At 48.2% G+C, this 16,419-nt stretch overlaps 5 protein-coding genes across 7 annotated transcripts; 3 read left to right on the forward strand and 2 right to left on the reverse strand.

Moving 5' to 3' along the window:
• Positions 1–665: 665 nt before the first annotated feature.
• On the forward strand, positions 666–1,470 carry ONS95_007810 (uncharacterized protein; the record flags this gene model as incomplete). Its single annotated transcript, XM_058501330.1, has 2 exons — positions 666–894; positions 947–1,470. The coding sequence occupies 2 exons, from the start codon at positions 666–668 to the stop codon at positions 1,468–1,470; spliced, it is 753 nt and encodes a 250-aa protein (XP_058362648.1).
• Positions 1,471–2,055: 585 nt separating this feature from the next.
• Positions 2,056–5,318, reverse strand: ONS95_007811 (uncharacterized protein; the record flags this gene model as incomplete). The annotated part of the gene is made up of 2 exons (XM_058501331.1): positions 2,395–5,318; positions 2,056–2,340 (listed from the first exon to the last, which is right to left on the reverse strand). Exons 1-2 carry the CDS (start codon positions 2,569–2,571, stop codon positions 2,056–2,058), a joined length of 462 nt encoding a protein of 153 aa, XP_058362649.1. The 5' UTR covers positions 2,572–5,318.
• A 276-nt stretch (positions 5,319–5,594) lies between these two features.
• On the forward strand, positions 5,595–9,083 carry ONS95_007812 (uncharacterized protein). Of its 3 annotated transcripts, XM_058501332.1 has the most exons (5): positions 5,595–6,762; positions 6,866–6,983; positions 7,036–7,301; positions 7,391–7,931; positions 8,003–9,083. In XM_058501332.1, exons 1-5 carry the CDS (start codon positions 6,630–6,632, stop codon positions 8,511–8,513), a joined length of 1,569 nt encoding a protein of 522 aa, XP_058362650.1. In that variant the 5' UTR covers positions 5,595–6,629; the 3' UTR covers positions 8,514–9,083. The 3 variants fall into 3 exon arrangements, with proteins under 3 accessions (XP_058362650.1, XP_058362652.1, XP_058362651.1); XM_058501333.1 differs by lacking the exon at positions 5,595–6,762 and having other exon boundaries at positions 6,788–6,983; XM_058501334.1 differs by lacking the exon at positions 5,595–6,762 and having other exon boundaries at positions 6,782–7,301.
• A 131-nt stretch (positions 9,084–9,214) lies between these two features.
• Positions 9,215–15,173, forward strand: SGS1 (ATP-dependent DNA helicase sgs1). The gene is made up of 3 exons (XM_058508730.1): positions 9,215–9,766; positions 9,813–13,576; positions 13,634–15,173. The coding sequence occupies exons 1-3, from the start codon at positions 9,319–9,321 to the stop codon at positions 14,717–14,719; spliced, it is 5,298 nt and encodes a 1,765-aa protein (XP_058362653.1). The 5' UTR covers positions 9,215–9,318; the 3' UTR covers positions 14,720–15,173.
• A 139-nt stretch (positions 15,174–15,312) lies between these two features.
• ONS95_007813 (uncharacterized protein) lies at positions 15,313–16,409 on the reverse strand. The gene is made up of 3 exons (XM_058501335.1): positions 16,330–16,409; positions 15,728–16,273; positions 15,313–15,618 (listed from the first exon to the last, which is right to left on the reverse strand). The coding sequence occupies exons 2-3, from the start codon at positions 16,167–16,169 to the stop codon at positions 15,413–15,415; spliced, it is 648 nt and encodes a 215-aa protein (XP_058362654.1). The 5' UTR covers positions 16,170–16,273; positions 16,330–16,409; the 3' UTR covers positions 15,313–15,412.
• Between the last annotated feature and the right edge of the window lie 10 nt (positions 16,410–16,419).

A 16,419-nucleotide genomic window follows, 5' to 3' on the forward strand; every position in this document is an offset into this window, starting at 1 on the left:
CTTCTGTTGGAGGCAGTGCAGTGCATAAAATATCAGCACTAAATCGCTCACAAACGGCGGTTCTTGTGCATTATTACAGTACTGTATTATTGCATTCTGCCGGCACAGAGTTCATCGCGTCCAGGCCCCAGTCCCCAGTCCCCAGTCCTGGCTCAGCCCAGCCCAGCCCACTTCTCCGTCCATTCCCATTCCAGGTTCCACGACCATTATTATTTCCATTGCGCGCTCAGCCCGCTCCCACCCCCTGTCATTGTCATTCCGCCCAAAGCTCATTTCCTCCCCGCAGGACACCCGCTCCACGCCAGGAGCTTGCAGCGAATCACGCCCCCAGCATCGCCCCCTAAAATCTCTTAAATTCCCTAACTCTCCTGTGCCGCATCGCTCTGCTCAGAATATCCGCGATGCCTGCCAGTTGTCGGCATTATTATTAGCTAGGTAAATTTACGCTGGGCCTTGGCCTGGCAGGGGAAGGGAGGGCGCCTTGTTGTTTGGAACCGCCAGGCCCTTATATAACTTTGCTTCCCACTCTAAAGTATCGCACGCTTCCCCCCGTTTTACCTTACTTCAGAAGTTCAGACAGCATAATATTTCCACCATCTCCAAACTTGTATCCTTTGATACGTGACACTCTTTAGATCTTCTCTCTACGTTTCAGTAATTCCAAGATGCAATACTCATTCGTTGCCGCTGCCGTTCTGGCATTCACCTCCTCTGTTTTCGCGCAGACTGCTGGATTTGCTGCCCTCACAGTCCCAACCCAGGACCAGAATGTCGAGGCTGGCTCAGTCCTGGACATCACATGGCAACCATCCACCGAGCACCCAGGTCCTATCACCATCCAGCTCCTCCAGGGTGCCAGCCCTTCCACTCTTGAGATTGGAGCAACCGTCGCTCGTTCGTGTACCCGCTTCCCCTTGATGTAGAACATAACTGACACGTACTTTAGAGAGCATCGACCAGGCCACCGGCAAGTTCGCGTGGACTGTGCCCAAGGATCTCAAGAGCTTCGCGACCTACGGATTCAAGCTCACACTCGACTCCACCAAGTCCGATGCTAACCCAATCTTCCAATTCAGTTTCCCATTCCACGTTACTGGATTGAGCAGCTCTTCTTCCTCCTCTGCCTCTGTCACCGGCGGAACCACCACCGTTCACATCTCTACCGGTCCATCATACACCGCTAAGCCAACATCTTCCAGCTACAGCGCCTCTTCCGTCTCCGTGAACAGCACCTCCACATACGTCCCATCCACCCACTCTGCATCTGCCTCTGCACCAGTAGTGGTCTACCCAACCGCCAACATCACTCTTTCCACCACCCGTACCCCAACCGTCGCCCCAACAGGCACCGGCAGCTCCCCAAGCTCCACGGGAAGCAGCCCATCGACCGTCACTGGCAACTCTGCATCGACCATGGCTCGCGGCGGACTTGCTGTCGCTGCTGGTGTGGTCCTCGCATTTGCTCTGTAAACAAGTCATCAATTTCACGCATCAGGATCCGGCACGGAAAATGGGAGAGAACAATGGCATGGCAGGGACGGACGCATAATAGAGGGTGGACAGCAATGGCGGCTGCGCGAGTGGCTATCCGAGCATTTGCATCCACACAATCATGAGGCGAGGCGTTCTGCGATGTAAATGGTACAACCTGCTTTAGTCAATCTGATATCATCTGCTTTTCGACCTCGTTTTTACTTTTTTGAATGGCCATCTGTGAGGAAGGTGGAATGGTATTTAATCTGTGCTTGTGCTAACTGTCAATCCGAGTCGCAACTTTCACCAACTAGTAAGTCTACTTTTCAGTTTCGTTTCTCACACATTTGAAGGTTCCATTTCCAAAAATTTCCTCGCTTCCCTCGTGCATTGCTATTGGAGATCTCATTCAACTGTACACCACTCTTTTCATGTCATCCCATAGTCAAGCACAAAGCATCTCCATCTGAACTCTTCTCGCATTATCGACTCATCCATCACACCTCCATTATTGGGGCACAGCACGGGGTTGGTGTTTCGGCCCCGTAAGTTTCACGTTGCCCGTTTCAGCCACTGAGAAGATCAGACGTTCGGATGCATCTCGAATAGGCTCTCGACCCATTGCTCGGTCCGTTCCTTGGCAAGCTGTTTGGCGAGTTGGTGAAGACGTTCTTGCTCGGCTTCGGAGATCGTGAGGTCGGCTTTTCGTGAGAGTTGTGCCACGGGCGCGACGGGCTTTTGCTGGATAGGTGGTGGAGGTGCTGAGAAGGTTTGTTTGCGGCGGGTTTGGAGTCGTGTTCCGTATTGGAAGTGTGGTGGTTGTTGTGGGTGGTGAGGCTTCTGAGGTTGGGGTTGGAAGGTATGGAACTGGTGCTGAGGGTTAATGATGCTTCTGATATGAAGAAGGGGTGAGACTCGTACGCATGGGTTGAAATGAGCGTTGCCGAAGCCTGATGGGCGGCTTGGTCTTGGTGGTGGACTCATGTTGGTGTATTTTGTGTTTGTACTTGTCGTTGTGTTCGTGTTCGTTGGACTGTCACTCTTTCTGCGTGTCGCATTGGAGTCGAGCGACTCGGGCTTGCTGTTCTGATATTCCATTGTACTTCTCAAATTCTATTGTCTTTTGCAACTGTGTCGTTGAGAGTCCTCCAGTGACAGGAGGGGATTGCCAGAGGTCATGGTTTTGAGAAGCCCGCAGTGTGGGCTACGAAGTAAATCCCTAAGAATTCACAGGTCCGCCTTGCAATCTGTATTCCCTCATGATTGGAGCATGTTTGAGTTGCATTCCACTATTGTTATTTTGGACTGACAACCTTTGCGAATTTTGGTTACCTATGATATTTTGGGATTAGGGACGCTATTTAGTGCAGTTCCCTCCCAACGTCACTGGCCTAATTCCTACGACCATTCAAGATTGTATCAGCGCTTTCATTATAGAATCAGGAAATGAAGTTAGCATTTTCTGAGATTTCCTGTCTCTACATTGCGACGACTTGAGCTGGTGTCATCAATTGGGGTGTACGTGACGTAACTCCGAAGTATCAATCAGCCGCAGCTGTGTTGAAGTTCGGAATGTGTGACTTTAATCTTAGCTACAAAATTGGGACCTTACATCACCTCTTATTGTCGCGCGTCTGTAGTACAACGACTAGATCCAGAGCCTCATCTAGACTTCTTGCTGTGCGGGGATCATCTTCCCTAGAGACATGTCAGACACACTCAACCTCAAGGGGTAAATTTTACCTCACGTTGTGTCTTGGTAGATTAATCTGTGTCACAATGCATGTTTTCATATTGTTTCGAATATGCTTACTGCAGCACTCCTTTCGAATGTCCATCCTGTTCTTGTCTAGGAACGTCTGGCGCTGGTAGTTTCCGGGTTGAGCTGGCATTCGTTAACTTCACCGGCAACATCACCCTCCATGGTCCAGCATGCCACAAATCATCCTTTAAGAGATGCAGATAATTAAATCCACATACAGGAGTGCCAATTCAGGCTGCAGGATCGTGCCGGAAGTTAATTCGTTACGATTGGTTTTGTTGCAGATCGGAAGGAATGATCGATCCGTATCCACCACCTCATTGAAGATGTACCGACACAGTCAGTGCACATGAAAAAATAACCCCAACAACGGCCTATCATCCCAGTGATGGTATTGCGCCAGTTACTTCTTTCTTATACCGAGCGCAGACGTTATCACTCAATTACATAAACAGTGAAAGCTTTTCTGACCCAACGCAGCGGCAAGCCGCGGTACAATTCTCAGGTTTACACTGTGAATCATGGCAAGTTAAACGGATTGTGTATCTTTATCGTGGTGAAGTCCTAAAGCTGCATTCCTTTTTCTGATTGTTGTGGGGTCAGGGTCTGGGAGACTCACAGGGCAACCAAGGGATTAGGCCTGGGAGTAGCTGCAAGGATTCGACGAACGTGGTTTGTACATTTGTGAATTCAAGCCTGAGGAGGGGTTTAAATCTTCGCTGGATATTGTACTATGCTCGCTGGAGTAAAACTCTCTGCTCTAGGAGATGAAGAGCTGGTTTAACCTAGTTTGCTCTAGGCCACTCCAAATTACTGTCAAGACAGTCGATCAGAAAGTTCTATTGCAAACTCAAGCTTCAGGCACTGCTCTGCTAATATCTATCCATGATCGATCAAGAAGACAGACAAAACAGCGAGACTGTTTCAAGGTAAACGTTGGTATTGCTACCCGCATCGTGTGGGCACAAGTCCAGAGGCCTAGGGCGCAGAATACGGATCAGTGGCAATGCTATCTCATATGTACCTTTCACTACTAGAGGTAATATATCATTGATTCGAACACAGATTATATCACACCTAGTGCTATCAGGATGAAGTGTTGTGGCAGACATTCGCTTAGTTGCCCTATTTTCTTTGGTTGTCAGAGTCCATTTCGTTAAATAAGATCAAAACACGATATGTGGATTATCCTCTATGAATATGGGCTAAATATCGCAGGCGAGTCAGCTTTACAAGCATTGCGTTCTCTTCATTTATCAGCGAGCACGAGTATTCCGGTATTGACTGGAAAATCTCAATGCTAATCACCTGGTATGCGTGAGTCGAAGTGTACCCTGTGAATATTTCTGGATTGGCTGGATGATTATTCTGAAGCTAAAAAATGCATGCATTAGGAACACCCAATCTGCTTTGTCCTTTGATAAGGCATTTTGGTGTTGCATGTATTTCGCGACGCAAGCGATGTTGATCAGGCTAGGGACTGTTGGAGGGAACAATACCCAGTTGCGACTCACGAGTAGGTTTTGCTAGCTATTCGGATATACCAATTGGTATGTAAAGATGAGCAAGAGGCGAGGGCCGGCGCGATCCTTGGATTGAGGAAAATGTACTCTTGTTCCGTTGGGATGAGGAGGGAAGCAGCTAATCTCGGGAATTGAAACGTACAATCGGAAGCGGAAATTCTAAGGGATCCTGTCATAATTCGACTTTGTTTCCTCGAGAGTCAATTTCATACTAGGAAGTAGAGTTCCTGACAAGCAATGCAATGCTCTCTCTTTGATCTAAGCCGCTTGTCATCTCTACAGAGTGTCTATCATGCTCTTTCCATGGTGTTTTGGCGGGAACCTTCCGAAACGTCTTTTCCAGCAGCTAGTTGATCTGTCCCGAGCAGTGATACAGTGAGTATTGCGTCATGGGCCGCGATACTGGTAGGGTGGTAGGAATATTGCTGACGAAGGTTGGCTACAATTTCAAAGATTACATTTGGGAGAGAACCGGCAGGAGAAATTCGAAAGACTACAGCAACGAGGTAAGAAAGGACGTTGTTGAGCGGAGTCACTCCTTCTAAGTCATCAGATTGACTCTGTCCTGATTCGGACCGTAGTTGGAATCTATTTGGCATCGTAGAGATGGTTGGGCGGCTGAGGTCAGGTCACGACAGCCAAAGTTCGGGCTTGATGGAGGTCTTCGAGATATGACTACCGTCGATCATGACCAAATCCAAGCCGCGGAGATGGAAGACTCTATGAAGTACTAGAAGTTGATGTGAATTGCCTCTGCTTATCTCTAGGGCGGAGACCCGGAAAAGCTAGACCTCCCGTTCGGGATTCGTCAAAGATAAGGGGCCAACCTTGTCCGGACAACCTCAACTGTGGCGTACCAAAAAAACAACAACCATCACGGTCTAGCCAAAGAAGAGATCTTCCAGGGGTGATAATAGTGACGAGGTGGCATGTCGATTGGCAGCCGCATCGTCTCTTTTTCGCGTTTGCAGATAAGCTCGTCGGTGGTGCGTTCTCCAGTTAGAGTCCACAGAGGGCTTTGAGAACTCAAGTTGGGGACCATATTCTAAGCTCAGCGCTGATCTATCCTGAAATTCTACGATTCATTGCTGCATCGCGCAACATAGAGCTATCATGTCAGAAGCTGCTGTTTATTTTTCGGTTTTGTTGCGCTTTGTTTGAGGCATAGAACAAGCCTTCTCACCGAGCCGTTCCGCGACACAAGCCTTTCCAAGAGAGCAAGCATCAGACGCCTCATTACAGGCTTGTGATGTGAATTGTATTTCGACTAACCAGTTCATTGCTGTACATCAACGCAAAATATCCAGAAATTTGGGCCCTAGTTGACATGCAAGCTACTGTTCTAGAACCGCAACGGCTGATTGATCATACTCACCCGGGAGATTGAAAGGCAGTTTCAAGATCTCCTAGGCCCCATCATCGATTCTGGGAAGCGTAGGGTCTTATCAAAGGGTGGCTCGACATTGGCTTTCTCGTATGCATTGGGCTTGTAGTCTCCACAATCATCGCTCTATCGATCTGATGGCTTCATTCGCCCGATCAGCCACAGCTGGCAACCCAAGGACCCCCATAGGGACCGTCCCGCGAATTTACTCCTTGGCTCACAAGCACGTCTACTCTAGCTGGTCGTCCGGAGATGTTGTGATTACGGGCTGATGTCGGTTATCTTTGTGTATGCTATAAGTGCACTGACTCTTTCATCACTTCGCAACCACGATACCAGCATGACCGGACACTGCTCAAGATACCCGAAATTTTGTTTACATCTTGGACAAATTGAAGTCAAAGTTATCCTTTTATAGAATTCTAGCACTCCTCCCCAGTAACATCTAATTGGCACAACCGACACGCCTTCTCAAATTCGGTTCAAGATGGGATCCAGAATTACTACACTGTGGCAGGCACCAGAAATCAATCCCATAAACGGAAAAGCTCGCTCTGTTCCTGTCCTAAACCCATTCAATAAGTACGGTCGAGTCTTCTTCTTCGCTTGGTTTGGCTTCAGTAAGTTCCTTTTTCATGTCCAAGTTGAGATCCATCAAGCCAGGGCTGAACACAATAATGGTCATGATTGTGGTATATAAAACAGTTGCTGATTAGTATATAGTGATCGCATTCCTCTCGTGGTATGCGTTTCCACCTTTGTTGCCACACACAATCAAGAAAGATCTCCAGCTTAGCCAAAATGAAATCGCCAATTCCAATATCATTGCCCTCACTGCTACGTAGGCAACATACCAACTTCTACAATATTGCACCGTCTGACATGCCATTTAGTCTCATCGTGCGTCTTGTAGCTGGACCAGCTTGCGACCATTTCGGACCGAGAGTCACCTTTGCTGCTTGTCTTTTGCTCGGTGCACTACCAACGGCTTTGGCAGGCACAATCTCGGGTCCTGCTGGTTTATATGTCCTTCGATTCTTCATCGGTATTCTGGGAGGCTCATTTGTTCCTTGCCAAGTGTGGTCTACAGGATTCTTTGACAAGAATGTCGTTGGGACTTCAAACGCACTCACCGCGGGGTGGGGAAATGCTGGAGGCGGTCAGTCAATTTCCACTCTACTCCCCATGTACCTGATGCACTTTGTATTTACTACGAAATGGTAACTGACTATCATGTTCTTTGAATAGGTATAACTTACTTTGTAATGCCGGCAATATATGACTCTCTTGTCAACGAGAGACACCTCACTCCACACGTCGCTTGGAGAGTTTCTTTCATTGTCCCATTCATTCTCATCACTTCAGTAGCCATCGGACTTTTCCTTCTTTGCCAAGATACGCCAACTGGGAAGTGGGCTGAAAGGCACATGGCTGTCCAGCACAATCTCCAGGCTCACGGAGCTCGTGCGAGTGGGGATATTGTTCCCATACCTGGCGCCATCACTGATAAGAAGGCGGCCGACAATGACTCCCCAATGATGTCTCCCGATGACAAACGTCTGGATGAAGAGGCAGGCATTGCCCATGCCAAGCATGGATCATTGAGCGGGCCTGAATCCAAAATGGATGAACAAGCAATGATTGAGACTGCTCGAGGCGAGACCGTGGTCAAACCATCCTTGAGAGAAGCACTGGCTGTTATTTTCAGCCCTCAGACCGCAGTCGTCGCGTTTTGCTACTTCTGCTCTTTCGGTGCTGAACTTGCAATCAACTCGATTCTTGGAACTTAGTAAGTCGAACCTCCTCAATCTACAATTACATAAGAGCGCCTCATATTGCTTTACTAACCGGAAATTCTAGCTACCTGAAGAACTTCCCACAACTTGGCCAGACTGGTACCGGGCGATGGGCAGCTATGTTCGGGCTTCTCAATGTCGTTTTTAGGCCTTTGGGTGGCATGGTAGCCGACGTTCTGTTTCTTCGAACAAACCGCAGCGTGTGGAGCAAGAAGATCTGGCTTCATTCTCTTGGTCTAGTTACTGGCGCATTTTTGATCGCCATCGGCGTCCTGGACTCCAAGTCAAAACCCACGATGATGGGTCTCATCGCAGGCATGGCTTTCTTCTTAGAAGCAGGGAATGGGGCCAACTTTGCTCTCGTTCCCCACGTCCATCCTCACGCGAACGGTATCATCTCCGGAGTTACGGGGGCGTGTGGAAATCTTGGTGGCATTGTCTTTGCTATTATCTTCCGATACCAAGGAAAAGATTTCGGCAAGACTTTTTGGGTTATTGGAATCATGACAATCGGTATACACTTGCTGTTGTGTTGGATCAAACCCATCCCCAAAGAGCAAATCGGTGGGCGTTGAGTCTTGCAATTTGGGAATTGGAGATTTCGAGTTTTGTTGGTACCATGCCTAAGATCGGATTGAAAGGTCGACTTCTGTGAAGATGCCTTCTGCAGATAGACCAGCAAAATCCAGGAAAGAAGATGTCTCTTAATCATATTCAACGGTGAATCTAATAGCAGAACAGGGAGCAACAAGTGTGATATGCGTGTTGGACATTGTATACTCTTGTAAAATTGAGAAATCTAGAAACAATGCCATCTTGACTTAGAATGTTGCAATAGCAGCTTCGCTTGTAGTCCTACTTCAGTAATCGTGTCATTAATTTGAGCTTAAACAAACCTCTTGATTGATCTGAATGATCTCAACATTAAATATGGTGAGAGAATGCTACTTGTCCGGATTACGGATGCTTGCATAATCTTGGTGAGGGAGGTCGCATTGCAGGACAAGCTGCGGCGCCCTACCTTCCTCAAGACACAGCGGGTCCCAAATTTTCATGAAGAATTGAATTGAGCTGAAGATTGCTTATTCCAGAGGAGAAAATGTGCATCAGGAGGACGATTATGACCCATCTCTTCCATCCAGTCTTCTGGTGAGGAGCTGGATAAGTTCAGAGCTAGGGCGGCGGTCATCAACGAGGCAACGGCGCCAACCCACGTGATCTCCAGTTCTAAGATTCACAGCTGTGCGCGTCGACGCGAAGGATACTTTGGCCGCCACCAAAAAGTCAATAACAACACCACGAAAGCCTTACGGAGCAGCTACAACGGCCATAGACCATACAAATGGACTTAATCAGACATGAAATCTGCTCACAGTCCCTATGACTCGGCATAATCTTGAGAGTCATATTTCTTGGTTGTTATCGCGCAAAGTCAAACCGGCATCAGGCGTGAACGCCGGAGTCCAGACCTATTCTACTGGACATGAATCTGTGAATGCGAACGCCGTAGAAGAGGAAGCAGACCTGGATATCCCGAGAGCAGCACCGAGTCCGCCTCAGCACCAGAGGCCTGCACATGTTGTCAATGTCGTTGAAACTTTCGCCAGGCCAGCCCTCCCCGCATCGGTGACAGCAAAATCACACCTACAAGACTCCAGACAGGTTTCGACGAACGAGTCAATGGGTAGACTATCTTCAACAACAAGGCCATCGCGGCCTAGTCTTATGAGCCAGCATCAATTGGCGACTCCAGCATCTACAACTTCATCCACAGCAGCTTCATGTACTTCGCTAAGCTCAAGTTATATGAATCTTTTGAAAGGACAAGGTTCGTTGGGAGACCCAATACTTCTTACCAACACTGACATCTGTAGACTCTCCTACCTCGAGACAATCGGCGAGCCGCTCCTTACCACCAAAGATCCAGAAATCCCTACAGACACAAACACATACTCCACGAACCCCTCGGCAAACTCCCCGCCCAAAGCCGGGATCGAGGCTCGACACAATCGATTCCGTAGACCTAACAAATGACGAAGATGGCGGAAATCGTGCACCTGGATCTAGCAGCTCGGTCGAAGTGTTTGGAGACCCTATACGTCTATGGCGTGAAGACTCGGCCTCCAGAGCTGAGCCTTTGCCCAGGTCGTCTAGGAAGCGCAAAAGCCTTGAAATGTCCCCAAGACGATCCAAAAGAACCGACAGCTATGAACGACAATATGTGAAGACTGTGCGGGGCCAGTACTCGAATGCTAATGACTTTGTGGACATCGACGATGTGCTTCCATCGCAATCAACGCGCCCGCTGTTCCAGCCGTCCTGCAGCAAAGCTGCAAAGCCCAGTGTCGATTCTCTAATGGAGCAAAACGATATTGAAGAGGTACAAGTGACTGAGACTATCAGTAGAATTGAGACTCGGACGCGAAAGAGTGCCAGTCGAGTCTCGTCTACTGTTGATGATCCATCAACTCGGCCACAGTTAGGAGATTCAAGTTATCTTCCTACCTCTGCACAGGCATCGCCAGTAATGAGCCCACTTGCAAAGGTGCAGGTTGCTGCTTCGCCATTGAGAAGAGTGAAGTCCCCCACACTCTCTTCGCCACATACACCACATAAGACTCCGAAACGTCGAACTCGGACGATCATTCGAGACTCTGAGGACGACGAATACTCTGATGTTGAGAAACGAATTAGCTCCTCTCCCCGGATCGCAATCAAGAACAGCCCTCGTTTGACCGGGTCGCAAGCAAACTCTAAGATGGAACGTGTCCCAGCATCTGAGCAGAACGACCCCAGACTGAGGGACTACAAGAACGTGAAGCCAAGGACCGGCAGTCCTCTACGTCCAATCTCACGGAACCTCTCAGTGAGATCAGAGAATAGACAGTCTCCTTTTCAGCGGGACTCGCCAACAAAAGTGGCGTTTGCAAAACATGTTCCACCCCCATCTGACCAACAAATGCCACGCTCGTCTCTAGGTGTGGATGATCGGAAGTTAGTTATGTTCTATCTAACTCGACCATCAGCAATAGACCTATACCATCAACGAGTTCAGAATTTGCTCGCTCAAAATGCAATCGCGTCGATGTCGTTCGTGGACAAGGGAGACGTTGCACCTATGCAATTGAAATCTGAACGCATAGCTTTGCTAGATATGGGGAAGGCCTACTCTTCGCTGGCCGAACTCCAAGCGGGATGGCAGATTTTGATGCATGAGAAGAAGAAGTTGGCAAAACAGGTCTACGAGCTTCTTGAGCGTAATGCTGACACAAGCCATCAAGAAGAGAGGCAAGCTTCGGTCAATCAGGAGATCAAGAGGACTGAGCTAGACGTGGCTAGGTTCTTGCATGAATCGGGGGCCATAAGGGATGGCTTTGGGACAGAATCAAACCAAGAGGCTTCTACTCAGTCCGGTGAGGCCAAGCGGAAAGCAAACATTGGGCCGCTACCCTCGGGATCCAGTACTATCGGGAGTGCTCAGATCATCATGCAAACTCAATTTCCGTCAATTCAACTCAGCTCGACAGCTACTTCCAATCCTCATTTCCCGAAGGAAATGCCCACACAGTCTACTTTGGGACTTCATTCTGCAATTTCATCAAATGTTTGCTTACCGCCGCCGTCTCCGTCCCCGACCCGACAGTCTGTGCAGTACACATCGCTCGCGGAGTCCCAGCCGACAAATTTCAAGAAAGTGTGGCCATCCCCGGAGAAAGTAAAGCAGCCAAACTTCTATCAAGAAACCCCGCCCTTCAATTTCGATGATTTCAATGATGATGAGCTTGACGAGTTTCTGGCGGATGAACCAGAGCATGATGGCCACGTCAGAGCTCAAGAAGAGGTGCCATATGGCATTGAGGACGATTACGGCGACAGTGAGGATGACAATGATTTTGTTGAGATGGCTCAGGAGGTCGAGAAGCGTCAATCTCTGCCGAGCACATTGCCAAAGCAGTCAAGGTACACTGTGCTTTCCGAACCTGCTCCAACGATGTCTTCCAAACCCAGCAGTACGGCAGATGGAAAGACCATGTACTCGCATGTCGATGAGGATCAAAGCAACATGTTCGACCACCCATGGTCAGAGGAAGTCAAAAAGGTGTTGAGGGAACGTTTCAAGCTGAAGGGTTTTCGTCGACATCAATTAGATGCTATAAATGCCACTCTGAGCGGGCAAGATGCATTTGTTCTGATGCCCACAGGAGGAGGAAAATCACTGTGCTACCAGCTACCAGCTGTTGTCAAGACTGGGACGACATGCGGAGTAACGATTGTGATTTCGCCACTTCTGAGTCTCATGAACGATCAAGTACAACATCTACGTGCGGTCAACGTTCAAGCTGCAACTCTGAACAGCGATACTCCCGACCCCGATAAAAGACAGATCTACAACTTTCTCAGGGAGGAACGCCCAGAACATTACATCCAGCTTCTTTACATTACTCCAGAGCTGATCAACAAAAGTACAGCCATGATTAATGCATTGACACGTCTTTATAAGAAGCGCAAGCTTGCTCGCTTTGTTATCGATGAAGCACATTGTGTCAGTCAATGGGGACATGACTTCAGACCTGATTACGTGGCTCTTGGAAATGTGCGAACACAGTTCCCCAAGGTCCCATTGATGGCTCTGACAGCTACTGCAACCGGCAATGTCAAGTTGGACATCATGGAGAATCTGAAGATGCGCAAATGCCCCATTTTCGTGCAAAGTTTCAACAGGCCAAATCTACATTATGAAGTACGATTGAAGAAGGGCAAGGGCGTTATGAGCAAAATGGTCATAGAAATCGCAGATCTTGTCAAAAACAAGTACAAAAAGCAAACTGGAATTATTTATGCCCTGTCACAGCGGGGTTGCGAAGAACTTGCAGAAAAGCTAGTCAAAGAGCACCAGATTAGGGCGCACCACTTTCATGCAGGTATGACGCGCGAGGAAAAATCAAGCGTCTTAGACGAGTGGCAGACTGGTAAGATTCAAGTGGTTGTCGCTACAATTGCATTCGGAATGGGCATTGACAAACCCGATGTCCGATTTGTGGTTCACTCGTCTGTTCCCAAAAGTCTGGAAGGATACTATCAAGAGACGGGCCGAGCAGGAAGAGACGGAAAGAAATCCGGATGCTATCTTTACTTTGGCTATCAGGATGTCTCCATGCTGAAGGGCTTCATTGACAAAAGTGAAGGCAGCGAAGAGCAAAAGCAGCGTCAGAGATCGATGCTTCAACAAATGATCCAGTACTGCGAAAATCGGTCAGATTGTCGCAGATCACAAGTTCTAGCTTATTTTGGGGAGAAGTTTGTGAAGAAAGACTGCCATCGTACCTGCGACAACTGCTGCTCTGACGCCGTCTTCGATATAGTAGATTTCACGGACTATGCCAAAGCCGCTATGAGGGTTGTCAAACAAGTTCAGCTCTACTCCTTCACAATGCTCAATTGCGTAGAAGTCCTGCGTGGTACTGGTGGAGCCAACGCAAAGCTACGCCGGATGGAAGGCAGCATCGCAGAGTTCGGTGTCGCAAGTAAAGTGGCTCGGAGCGAAATCGAGCGGCTCTTTTACAGGCTCCTCTTGGAAAGGGCTATCATGGAAGACAGCGTTATGAATAAGAGCGGGTTCGCATCTGATTATGTCAAGGTAAGAACGAATTCCTTTGTCCGAATGCTCTCTTGTATAATGCTAAGGGATGTATAGCTTGGACCAAATTGTCGTGACTACATGACGGGAAAGCAGAAAATCTATCTTACTGTGGAAGTTCCAGGATCATCTCTTGCAAATCAGAAGTCTCAAGGTGTTCCAAAATATCCTACATCAACGATGCTAACATCCCCAATTTCTGCCGCTGCATGGAAATCAAAAGCGAATAATCCGGCAAGTAAAGGCGCGGGCTACGAGCGCGACGATTTCGTTGTCTCGGATGACGAAAGCGACACCGAGGAAGATGCATTTGAGTCAATGAAAGGAACTAGATGTCAAGCATTGAATACTCCAGTCAACAGCTTCGCTAGCCCAATCACAATAGATCAGCGTATGGCGGGCTTGCATGAGATCCATCGTGCTGTGGTCCATGAGTTTGTACCAAAAGCAAAATCTCTTGAAGAGAAACTGCGAAATAAGGCAGGCGCCAGGAGAGCTTTCTTCACGGAAAGCAACTTCCGAGATATGGCGATCAGCTTCACAACGACTTTGGATGCAATGCGCCAAATTCCTGGCATCAATGTTGAAAGGGTGGATACATATGGGAAACATTTCACTTCTTTGATCAAGCAATTCCAAACCGGCTATGAGGAGGCCATGGGAGGTGCCAAGCAGCAGGACCAAGATGAAGATATGGATACGAATCACCAGAATGTGATAGATCTTGTCACAGATGATGAAGGTGTGGACGACGAAGATCAGGGTATAGACGAGGAGGATGACGATTTTGAAGTCGATGAAGAAACTGAAGCTGCTATGCAGCTGGCTGAAAGATCACGATATTTTGAGGAGTCCAGTAACGGCCCATTTTCGAGAAACGGCTCCACAAATTCTGCGTCAACAGGGCAAAGCCGTGCTGGCAGTACTTATCGGGGTCGAGGTAAGAGTAGAGGGGGAAAGAGATACAAGCCAAGGACAAGCACTGGTTCTGCGTCTGGTCAAAGCACTTCTGGAGTGAGGAAGAAAAGCTGGCCTGGGCAGAGGAAATCTCGAGCCAGGAAGACGAGTGGTCTGAAATTTGCTCAGCAGAGCGGAAGGGCTGGTGGTAGTGGAGGGATGAGTATTGGGATGATGCCGACATGAAATGCCTGGTTACTGGAGTCGCCATTTGAAAGACTTATTTTTCTTGCTTGAGATAATTGGTATACGGGCTACAAGGAGTTATCTGTCATAGCACAGGGGCTAGGATTTTGGGTTTCGGGAGCTCTGAGCAGCGGGTTTTGGTCATGCTGTGTCACACCATTCATGGTATTGGTAGCTTCTTCTTGGGTGCTACTATGCTCATGCATCATGAGAAGCAAGAATTTCGAAGTACATTGTCATTTTTATTGAAGTACTAGCTTCTTGAGATAAGCCTAACTGCTTCTGAGCACAGAATTAAGACACTTTCAGCACCATTCTGTGCTCTTATCAAGCACTGCTGTGCGCCCTAAGCAATGTAAGGACCTGACGGTGGATGTCTAGGAGCTATTCAGCCAGGGCAAAGCTCCAACGTATTAGACGAAAATAAAGATATGATTTGGTACAACATCCTGCCTAGTGGGTTTGGTACTTTCCTCTATGACAGATGCAAGTGCAGGTGCCCAACATGCTTCGCTAGGAAGCTACCAGCTCTCGAACCACATCTCTCGAAGTAGCCCAGAAGTTCAGAAGCTAGCAGCTGATTGCGTAGAAACCAGTTTCTAAAAATGATCATAGACTTATATGACACGTCATCGAGTTCTCATCCTCGAGATCAAACCCTTTGTTGCCAACCCTTCCAGCATATTTGAGTTTTCATTTACCCCAATGGCGAGTTGTTTCATCTCTTCTCGTGCTGAAAATAGCGCTAGAAGCTTCGAACTTCTCTGCCCAAGTCTTTGCACCCCGTCCAGATGATCCATCATTCTCCCCCATAGCCTGTCGGTCTCGTGGAGCCATGTGTGCTAGTAGATGCCTTGGTTCGTGAACTAGGTATGACATATCGGCAGGCCAGCGAAGTACTATGGAAATTCAATGTTATAATTATTACCAATTAAATCTGAAGCTTGGGAGCATTCATCTCGCATGGTGATAGACTTCCTAAGTTTATTTCCAATATAGTCGACTCACCTTGATTGAGCAGAAATCCGGACGCAACGTCATTCTTAGCTGGGATTTTGATACCAACAACGCGCTGGAGAGTTTGTTCACTGGTAGCAAGCTCCCACGTAGCCAAATTCATAGCGATGAACTCGAAACCAAGGGAGATTGGCCATTTCCCCTGTTCTTCGATTGATCTGAGGTGTATTATGCCAAATCGTATCCTTGAACCAGTTTTCCTTGTGCCAAACTTGAGAACTTTTTCTAGCATGCCAGAGTGGTACTCGTCGACAGGCTTTCGAAGTTGTACGGTACAGGCAACCGTGGTTCCATCTTGGGAGATTCTCTGCTGTACCCTGAAGAGGCACAAGCAGCCGTTGAAATATAATTCTCCTTCAGCCCAGTCTCCATTGTATTTGTAAGTCTGTCTCCTCCCATTATCTGGTGGTGTTGCCGGTCCCAGCGAGAACATGCCAATTCTTTTTGTTGTGAAACTTGGATTGTAGGTCTCAAAGCCCCCCGTGGGTCCGGTGGGCTGTAGACAATCACGTAGTTACCTTCCAGACTCTCCTGGGCCTGTGTCCTTGTCAGTTGCCTATGTCAGGAACCATGATAGGCAGAGACACACTGACATGGATATAGCGCAGGTCATGGAAATAGGCCTCTCCAACGAAATCCGGCTCACGCCCGGATTGCTGCTCTATGCTGACATTGGGCAAGGC

The sequence above is a fragment of the Cadophora gregata genome (assembly GCF_030347475.1).
Source record: "Cadophora gregata isolate MNR1 chromosome Unknown scaffold_2, whole genome shotgun sequence".
NCBI lineage: Eukaryota > Fungi > Ascomycota > Leotiomycetes > Helotiales > Ploettnerulaceae > Cadophora > Cadophora gregata.